Source organism: Ptychodera flava, chromosome 4 (genome assembly GCF_041260155.1).
Source record: "Ptychodera flava strain L36383 chromosome 4, AS_Pfla_20210202, whole genome shotgun sequence".
Classification (NCBI taxonomy): domain Eukaryota; kingdom Metazoa; phylum Hemichordata; class Enteropneusta; family Ptychoderidae; genus Ptychodera; species Ptychodera flava.
Window position 1 is genome coordinate 45,527,686 of NC_091931.1, and position 11,131 is coordinate 45,538,816.

The 11,131-nt window shown below is 35.0% G+C and overlaps 1 protein-coding gene across 4 annotated transcripts in view; it reads right to left on the reverse strand.

Moving 5' to 3' along the window:
- The window catches only part of LOC139131942 (kinesin-like protein KIF3A), a 32,018-nt gene extending 20,891 nt beyond the window's left edge, over positions 1-11,127 (reverse strand). For all 4 annotated transcript variants that reach the window (XR_011552217.1, XM_070698269.1, XM_070698268.1 and 1 more), the window contains exons 1-5: positions 11,005-11,127; positions 8,635-8,899; positions 7,803-7,947; positions 4,242-4,326; positions 956-1,061 (exon numbers count right to left, since the gene is read on the reverse strand). Coding sequence is in view for 3 of the 4 variants with exons in the window: in XM_070698269.1 (XP_070554370.1) it covers positions 956-1,061; positions 4,242-4,326; positions 7,803-7,947; positions 8,635-8,899; positions 11,005-11,007 (604 nt within the window). In the remaining variant the exon portion in view is untranslated. The remainder of the gene's footprint in view (positions 1-955; positions 1,062-4,241; positions 4,327-7,802; positions 7,948-8,634; positions 8,900-11,004) is intronic.
- Between the last annotated feature and the right edge of the window lie 4 nt (positions 11,128-11,131).

Genomic DNA, 11,131 nt, shown 5'->3' on the forward strand with positions numbered 1-11,131 from the left:
TGTGTTACATGTAGCTCTACAGTTAAAAATAAATTTCATCAATTTTCACGAAACAAGACGACGAAAACTTAATTGATCCACTGGCTTGAAAATGAATCTACACAAGCAATAGACCAGAAAAGTAATGTAAAAATATCAAGTTTTTCAAAACAAATATCCGAAGTCTCATTGTACCCTTGAAAATATCAAAAATTTGCTCATTACAGAAAGTGTAAAATGAACTCTGTACTCATGTAACTTGGTTGTTACCACCGCTTTGCTAATTCACAGTTGTTGACTATTATTTTCAAATTGTAAAATATACTTGCATGTGCTTTTGAAATCTGGCCATAAATAGATTTAATATTGCCTGCGACGACATGCCTATCCATTCTACTTTCTGTTTTCATTCATGTCATATAATTATGCAATACACTCCACTGTGACATTGTGAATCATACAATGGATACAAATACACTGGTATGACAGCATGTGGCAATAAAAGATGACAGAATTGATTGATCGAAACAAAATATTTAGTACGCTAATTAGATTGATGATACAATAGATATCTACACTATAATAGTGAGTTGCAGTGTACATACATATCTGGGGACAAAGGTACAATGAATTGGTACAGTACAAAAAGGAAATATCACATTAGGTCTTAACACGTTAGATCCATTTAGGCCTTTCATTCATTTCATCATGATTTCAATTTGCAGTGGTTTGTAATTATTAATGTAAACAAATCAATGAAAGTTTTCCAAAAAAAATACCGCATAGGCAACTGTAGTTTACCACATTCATGCATTCATCAGGCCAGTGTAAATTGTGTGGGTGTGAATGCCTTATTGTTAGCAGTGTGTTTGCAAGAGTCATCGTGTGTGATTAGGCGATAAAAATGGTGTATGAACGTTCATTATCCGCTGTTAATCTGATTATAAAGGTGTTGGAAAAATGAAATAAGACTCACTGTTTTTATTTCCCAGTGTCATGATTCTGTCCATGTCATCAGCATTGTTCACAACGAAAGCTGACAAATCTTTGACATACACACCAACATCTGGACGCTCTTTGACCTGCAAGGTTAAAAACCGGGATTCAACCATTGATTGAATGACTTTTGATGCTTTCCTTTTGGCTTTGAAATGCAGCGGGCATGAAATGGATGTTAGCTCACTCTAAGTCATGAACATAAAGTGAACTATTCAAGTGAAGGCTTCTCCTACTTTACATTCATATGCACACTAAGTTTTTTTCTTTTCACACACAATTGATTTTGACTATCAAACCACAAGTAAATGCATTTTTGTTTTATGGTGAGATTTGGAAATGCTGATAGAAAGCATTGATGTATGACAATGGCCCAATGTGCATCACTTCACTCAAAGTAAGCGGTTTCAACCCTTTCCAACAGCGCATTGCTTGAATTCCATGATTGAACATGCAGTGCATCAGTTGAGATTTCAAAACACATGTACTGGAAGAGAGAAACTTTACCAATCACATTTGAGTTGTTTTACTTCATGAAATCACAACGATTAATATTGAAAACCAAAATTGCACTTTCACTTCCACAGGTTTCTTTATTTTTTAACATTTAAAAAAATGAAGTGAACTAAACCATAGACCCCAGAGAAAACTGTTTCTCTAGGGTCTATGACTAGACACGCAAAAAAATTAAGGTAGCTATTCATATTGTTCGATTATGCATCAAATTACTATAAACTAACTAACAGTTGAAATTCACATATAATCTCTGAGTAATCATCATTAGAAAACATTAATGATGCGTGTTGATTTCCACCATTTTTAATTAAAAGGTGATCTTGTAAAACAAATTACCTGTGTAAGATATGTTCATTAGATGCACCCTTGGGGAATGGTCAAGGTGTTGTTAATGGTGAGACAATGAAGAGGTAAATTTTATTCCAGTTGCAATTTTAGGGCTGAAGAATATGTTCGTAATTGAGCAATATTTGCCAAGGCGGATTACAACGTATTTGAAGGACATTCAACTTGAAATCTGCAGATGAAGAATTAATTTGAAAATCCTTTTCTTTCATGAAAAATCAAAGTGATATTTAATGACAATGTTCAAAACTGGAATTACTCTTCATTTACAAATTCATGACTGACTTTATCAACTTGCTTCATCTGTATTTCTTATCTTGCAACAACACTGTAATAGGGAGTCAAACCCACGGTTGAAACCTTGACTGCTGTGCTGCCATAATTTCAGATTGGCAAGGATGAAACTAGAATTGAAATTGGCTGCAGTTATTTTCAGGTATGTCACATAATGACTGCAACACAACATCTAAAATGTCACAGCAATCAAACATGTAGAAAAAATTATCTTGTCTGAAACATGAAAAATGATGTATCAAGTATGTAAATTGCATTTTTGAAAATTAGAGAAAATAGGAATTGATCTTATAAAACCAACAAACATGATAATTATCAAGGCAAGATATGCAGTAATATCATCTGGTTTCTGTAATACCTGGGGAAACAGCACTTTCTAGTAATTGATTTATAAAACCACAAGCTCATTAAACAGCTAATAATATCATAAAGGGAGAAAATTGAGTGAAAATTGATATCACTTGACAGTACTGGGTGTCTCAGAGGGCAAGCAATCCTACACCAAGGCGGTTCATCATTTCATTGAAGATAAAGTGAGCACAGGAATATGGAACGGTGATGTAATGTATGTACAGAACAAAGAGATAAATAGGACACCTGCGTCTACATAAATCATATTACTTCTGATATCAAAATGATCAATAATGAAAATAGAAACAATTCCCTTGTAGAAACAATGTTAGTATATTATGATTTGCTAACTTTTACTCAAGCAGGCAATTGATTATTTTTTTGCAAGAATTAGAAAACACAAATTTGATACTAAATTTGTGATACAACACATTCATTTCAATCATATACAGCTAGTACATGATATAGTACATATGATGCCAACATTCAACATTAAAGTGGAATGCAATTGACCTACTTTTGACATAATTAGGTCAGTTTCAATATTTAAACAACAAAATGATGTAGAATTTTTTTTCAGTGACAGATTAACCACCTGGTATGTATGAAGCTTTAATATTCAATATTCGACCTGCCAATTATTTCTAATCAAAGTAACAATTTACAGGATAAATTGCATGTATCTGTGTCAAAGGATCATCAGACACCATACTTTCCTCCCAGCCACCATGGCGATGACTCACCACTCACCAATCCAGTGTTTCTATAATCACAGACTAGAGGAGCTAATCAGGTTTCTGAACAGAGCATTATTGAGCATGGCTGACTCACAACAACAGATAATGAAATGTCACCAAACCAGTGGCAGTCACTTAGGCTATCCCTGAAAGGCATTCCAGACCAATTTCTATCAATTTGATATGCAAATAACTCTGCCAGTTATGTGTCAAATTGACAGCTCATATATCAAAGTTACTGAAATAAATTGCCACGGGTCTGTTTAATTTTTACAGCCTGGTGATAAATGTGACTGCTCTTATGTGTGATATTCCAAAAATGCGTGTATCTTTTTTAGTAAATCATATCTCTATATTTTGATATGATCAGCCTGTGTGCTCTGAAGAGAGTCTCTATACTGGTAAATCACTCTATACTTTCCACAATAGTACCTGGCTCACGTACATTTATCATGAAATCTAATCATCTGGGCACAAAATACTCTTTTGCGTTTGATCAGATTACATATTATCCTGTACTTATTGACTAAATTCTGTTTCATTTTTTCTCATTTTCTGTGTCCTGATGGAGAGGACAACCTTAAATCTCAATTTAGGAAAACAATGGAAAGACATACAAATGACAGCAATTATAATAATATACAGAAATATTAAAGTACTAATTATGAAATTAATAATTTAGTGTAAAGACTTCTAGAGAACTTAATACATTCTATAATATTATAATATTTGTACTTGCGTAAGGAGATATATATAGTAAGGTTATTCTCATAAAACTTAGCATTGTCCAATTTATAATTGTAAATTGTGCATATGGTAGAGTGGCTTAAAAGTGTTGTGATGTACATGTGGATGTACGTGTAGATCAGTGTGACTCTCTGTCATGTTACTTAACAACTTAACAACACAACATGGATAAAGTGAACTTCATCACGTGCACCAACATCAAAGTTTATCACTTATTCCACTAGCATATGATGACAAGGATGTGACAATTTCTACAAATTCCAAATATTTTCTTACCTCAAGCCTCTGAAATTGATCCTTTCCTAATAAATCTCTGACTTCTTCATTGTAAATTTCAAGATATGACACTCTTACTAAAAACCTGAGGAAGGAAAAAAGATGTACAACACCAAAGGTCAAAGGTGAACTACTGAAAGCTCAGGGAAAGCAAGATGAGTACATAAATTACGGAGATTATGACAATTGTAAGTGCCATTACAATACAGGAGTTGCTATGTTAATCAAGACATCTATCTTTTACAGAGATTTTCAGTCTGCTTAGGGTTTTACATTCTCTGTATCATGCAAAATAGTAGACAGTAACGAGGAGATCAGTCTAATTCTTCATATTATCTAGGGTATCTAGGAGGTTTCAATTGTAAAATATCTTCTCTCATTGACACTATGTTGATGTCTGATGCCTGAAATGCACAGAATGTTGAAGACAACAAGTCCACACATAGAATAAATTATTTTAATTCCTATCAGCTTATTAATGACATTTGTACAAAAATACCTGTATCTTTCCTCATAAATTAAGAATGCATTACCAAGTAAAATTCTCCAAATGTACTCATGATTGGCCTTTAGGGTGAATATAAGAAATGTAAGTAGCCCTTATGGCTTTTATTTACAATAATCAATATTCGTAGAATAAAGGGCCCTGGATCTTCCATGCATATCAAAACGGGAAAGGTTGTGGCAGTTTAAAGCAAAACTTGAGGAATGAAGTTTCTATCCAACACATAACTTTTGTCCAAAACTTTAAAGACAGCCTGACAATGATATGGTTAATACCCTGGTAAGACCCAATGTTCATCATGTCTTAAAGGTTGTAAGCGAAGAAAATGGAAGAAAATGAAAAAAAGCAACTTGCAAAAACTTACAACCTTACAAATCTGTATCAGCTGGAAGTACATATCTGATGAACAATAAATGATTGACGAGAGAACGTTTCTATTGCATAATGAATATGATCTGTGGGCAGTCTGATGATTAATAGATACAATGTAGCTAATTTCCCGGCAGAATGTTTTCCTTTATCCGTAATAATTCCATACTTTGTGCATTAGCCACCAATCTGAACCAGGTCTTATCTATTTACACAGAAAACACTATTATTATTCATGCCAAAATATTACCAACACCAGTGATCTCAATATGGCAGTAGATGTGTGATGCAGATGGCAAGCAAAGCTCTATGAAGTTCATGTGAAATGGAATAAACTTCCCTGAAAGTAATTTACGTGTATGACCCTATCTAGCCCTGTAAATCTATGGTACAAACAACCTACCATAAATTTGCAATCATGAATTTTGCAGAAATTGAAGGGATGATAGCTGTATTATTACATTTACAACCAATTTTTTATGATAATAATTTTACAAATGTAATCCCTGTGACAACAGGTATTAGGTTTGTGATGTGAAGTGAAAATGGTTCTTTATATATTTTTGTTTTAGAGAACATATTATGTTGTAGTTATTTGGTACACAAGATACAGCTAAATAGTGGTCTTCCATGAAAAGCACAATACCATTGATAGGAAAGCCTTAGAAATGCCATGCAAATGTATCTGAGCATCTCTTTTGTTAGTGTGTACATGTACATTTCAATTATTATCTTACATCTATAGTTTCTATTTTCACTGATGTGTTTTTGAAATGCTCACTCAGTGTGTCACAATAGGGTCAGGCAAACCTGACAAGTGCCCCATCCCTCAAAACATGCTGTCACTACAACTGGGAATTCAGATGTCTTTTTAAGGATGTGCATTTTTGTTTTAAATTTTACAAAATGTATCTCTTGCCTACATGAGTGTCTCCCATGCATGGCATCGATTGCCAGAATGCAATACCAGTCCAGGAGCTTGCTGGTTCATGGATGATACAAGCAGAGTACAAGTCCTGACTTCATGGTATGAACTTCAAAATTGATGGTTCTTCCTAATGTCCTCACATTACATGGTAAAAAAATGCTGGTATGAACTTTTACGGTTTCCATCATACAAAGGGATGCATTGAAATTTCCTAGGGAGTTTCTAATGGCTAAACTATCATGTCCTCATCCACATTGTCTGGTGTACAATTCATCTGGATTTCCACCAAGGTCAGATAAGGTCATACCATTAGGGGTAATGGGGGATGACAGGTAGAGTCATGAATCAATAAACACCAAAAATGTATGACATATGCAGTCCTTGACAAAACATGATGCAGAAGAAATATGAAATGTTGTTTTGGTTTTGATATTGATATGTTTATGTTGAAAACCATGCAAGATTAACAATGGGCTTGTCACTTACATAATACCACTAAACGATGCCAGAACAAAATAAAAGGATTGACATGAGTATCAAATAAACAAAGTACCAGTACATGATGAAACGAAATGTTTTCTTCTCAACAACAACATTTAACATGATATCCAGGCTTGTGAAGTCTGCTGATCGTGCAATATTTTTATCTGTTATGGTTTAGCAAAGTTACTTGAACTGATACTAAATATAGGATATTTTTAACATGATGTCCAGACATGTGAAGGTGCTGTGAAGTCACAGCACAATAAAAGATACTTGCTGCAAGGATTTTTGAATGATAGAATAAATTACTTTGCAATTGTGGGTGGCATTTGGAAAATTAAGTTTATCTTCAATTTGACATTAATTTTCCTCATAATGTGATCATCAAAGGTGATTCGACAAAACATATTCCAAATAGCCCAGACCATAATAGAATTTGTTTGGATTTCAGTTATGCATGTGTCGGATCAATACAAGGAGATTATTTTCTATAAAATATATTTTTAGTGACATCAATTATTAAAATTCAAAGACTACTGTATATGTAATATTCCAACAGTGTACATCTTTAGGAGCATGAACATTTTTCTGCATGGTGATAAAATTACCTCTTTATTGCTACCCAACTTCATATAAAGGAGTTAATTAATTCAGACAGACTGATTGCATGCTTAATTGTGCCACAAGTAATGAGTAATCTGTATTAAAATTGACATGATGAATGTCCATTACAGTACAATTGACACCATGTTGAGACGACAGGAAGGCCTCACTGAAATGTCCTTGCATGGGCCTGTATATGGGAAATGTACACTGTACATACAGCCTTGGTTACTGTGTGTATTTGAACAAATGAAAATTGTACAGGAAAGCAGATAAATTACACCCTGCAGTATGAGTAGTTTTCTGTAGCATTATATTTTACATCAGTAGCGAACACAATCAGCTCATTCATAATCAGTGTCATTATCTTTATTCTCTCCGGCTGTAGCTGTTAGTTTTCCATTCAATCACTCCTGTCCCAATTTTGCAAAGAAAACCACAATGGCAGCGATTTACATGGAAATACAGAAACTCTTGAAAAGTCACAAAAAACGAATAATCTTTATATTAGTTTGCTGTAGATGACTGGATCATTTCATGGAAATAATGACAAATAATGGCTCAATCAAACGTCTAAGTTGGTTGACATCACATCCTTGAAATGTGATGCACAATGACACATATTTATAATTCAGTGTTAAAAGGATGGTATTCGTATCGTGACTTGTCTTACCGAACATCCTCAGCAGCTTTTGCTATATGTCCAAATATATGAGCAAATGAATTGGGAATGATTCCTCTAAGTTCCGGTTGTGATCTCACACCTTCCATGGTAAACGTCTTGCCGGTACCTGTCTGTCCATATGCAAATATTGTTCCTGAAAGAAAGGAGGTAAATCCCTTTCATTTGCAATCGGCATAACAAGAAAAGTACATACATTTTAAAAGATCACTGTAGCACACATGTTGTTGTGGTATACACATCAATATCAGGTTAAGTCAGGAAAAATCACCATCTTCATGTACATCTTGGTGAAACAAATCTGACTCTGTCAAAATCATGTTTATATGTAATTTAGGCATCTTCATACGGTGGGGTCCGTCTCTATTAAAAATACACAAGGTAATATTGTATTTTACTGGTTTTAACTCTATTGATGTATAGCAACAGATGAAAGTGATAGGAAAAACATTATATACACGTGGATTATGCACTGCCTATACAACTTGTGCATCACCGATTACTCATGATGTAAAAAATAGCAAGTACGCATTCTACTTCTGTGCACTTTATGTGGTAAAATTTGCAAATGGCTAGTACTATTCTACTATGGACTAGAGGCACTGTTGCATGCTTCAAAAATAAAAAAAAATTAAGCACCCTATTTAACCCTAACTGGCATTTTGAAAAGTAACACTGAGGTTCTATGAAGGTTAAAATAAAGCTAACAATTCAAAAGAGCTGCTGACAAATGTACCAAATTTCAGTAAAACATATACATTTGTACTCACAACAGATGAGAAATCTGAGATGACAAACAGTAGAAACTCATCAACTAACTTACCATTGTAACCCTCTAAGACGGCTTCAACGATGGGTCTGGCTGTTTCATTGTACACATCAACCTGTTTGCTATCTGACGGGAAAACTGTATCAAATGTAAATGTCTTTGGAGGCTCTCCATGTCCATGGTGTGGATTCACAACCCTCACCTGACCAGACACCCTGTCCACTTTCACTGTTGTGTTGCAGCCTTGGGCAATTTCCTTTTCGTTCATTGGTCGACATCTGACCACCACTCGGACATTGTCATCTTTATCTTTTCCTCCCTGTTGTGAAAAGGTACATGTTTCAGTTTGTGGACAAGAAATGAAAATATCAGACAAAAGACATTGACAGAGGGTCATCTGATTCAATTGGTTTAATTATCCTGAAAAAGCTTGGAACAGTCTAACTTCATGGAAGATCAAATCCTATAGCCAAAGCTCACAGGTTAGAGTAGTAGCGTTTATGGCTGAGCAAGTAGTTTTTTCTTCTTTTCACTTGTCCAATGAACAGATGAATAATTCAGCTGGTTTATAAACTCATTTGTGGACTTTGAAAAGAGTGAAAACAGTGGGTGTGCGGGTGATACTGTTTGGCTACAAGCCAGTGTGCTGGTGGGTCTGAAAATGATATGCTCACTCCTACATGTATGTACAATATGCTGTATGTGTACTTAAAAACTATCTACTGTTGATTGACCAATCAGAGTGCTCAATTCAGGGTGTTTTATTTACTCGTAAAGCCTTGGTCACCAAATTCCAGAAACGAATGACAGCGCCGTAGTAAAGTACTGTCCAATCAAAAGTGAACAGGTCATATTCTGTAGACATCTGGTACGTTTTAATATTCAAATTTTGTAACACAGCGGAAACCAGCTGCAACACAAAATCTGCTGTGCCCTAGGGCATTTATATAATGTGCCCTAGGGCATTTATAGGATGTTCCATTACATTGGAAGGCTATTTCACAAATAAAAGTTTCAATTCATATTCTAAACATGTTACATTGACAAAGGGGGCGGTTGACGTAAACACATTGAAAACGAAAATATATCAGTTAGGGGCGATAGTTTTTAAGTCGGATAAAACCCTCGTACTCGGGCTCTTCTGGTATATAAAGTCCAACCCTACGATAAAATGTCTCGGCCTGCGGCCTCGACATTTCATCGTTGGGTTGGACTTTATATACCAGAAGAGCCCTCGTACTCGGCTTTATCCTATACATCTCTTACAAAGTAATTATACTGTGAGTGGAAATCAGCTCACCCATAGAAGTGTGTCATATCATACATGATATCTTTGCCAAAGTTTACCTTTATTGCATAACAACACACTTTTGGAAGTGTGGTAGAGCATAGACAGTAGGGGTGGAGCAATCACAAAAATCATATATTACGAGGTGTGATTTGTTGTGTTAGAAATTCATATTTAAGGAGGAATTTTGTCGTCAAAACTCGTTGTGTACAGAAACTTTTTGCTGTCACTCAAATGTTTGAAATTCTGAAAAGGTAACTTCATAGCTGAGAAGAGAGCTCATCTATATTTCCAATATTTATCTATCAAATGATATAATGAAATTCATCTTCTTCTTCCTACAAAAATTACAAAAATTACAAAATCTCTGATCAAATACAATTTTTGGGACTGATCTTTTCCAACTCTATTTGCAGATTATAATCTGAAATTCAAAATTTGGTTATCACGTTCCTGCTATTTACATTCTTGACATCCATCCTCAAGCAATCTTCAAAAGAAAAACAAGTTTTAAATTGTCTGTATGTTCTAAGTCTATTTTTGTTTGTGGTATACGGTGCTCTCACATTATTATGTAATTCATCACCACAAACCACCGCTTTACCACCCCCAGCCCCCCAAGCCATAATCAGATTGCTGTCTGATGGTGATTCGTCTTGTGTGTAGGACACTAATAGTATACCGGGCATTATTCTCCCATTTTATACACTGTCTGACAAGCAATATTCGAACAACGACATAAATAGGACACACTGTGTGTGGCCTGTATCCTCTTGACAACATTGTCAGTCGTGCTTAAACTGAACATTTATTCAAATCCTGATATGGCTTCTGTATTTATCTTACACTATTGAAAATCTGTATTTCTTGTATATCCGTGCTGTATAATTACCTGACACGTTGACGCATCCAGGATTGGACGCATAGATGTGTACGACGGATGTTGGCCGACATTGACACAGCGTAAACTGAACACAGTCAGCGGTAACATTGGATATCGAGGAGGTCGTCCCGAACGTTGAGCATCTTTCTGATGTCATGATCCATGGTTGTCTCCAATGAGACTTGTAAATCATCATACCCTCAAAAATATATTCATGACCACGACAACATGTTATAGTAAAGGTTCTACTTACCATATTGAAGCGAAATATCGGGGAGACTCTGAAATATACACACTCTGTGAACGGAGTCGCCGGTCATTGAAAATATGCCAGCTTAGCGCATGCGTACAGTGTTGATGACGTTTTTCGCCTCGATAAT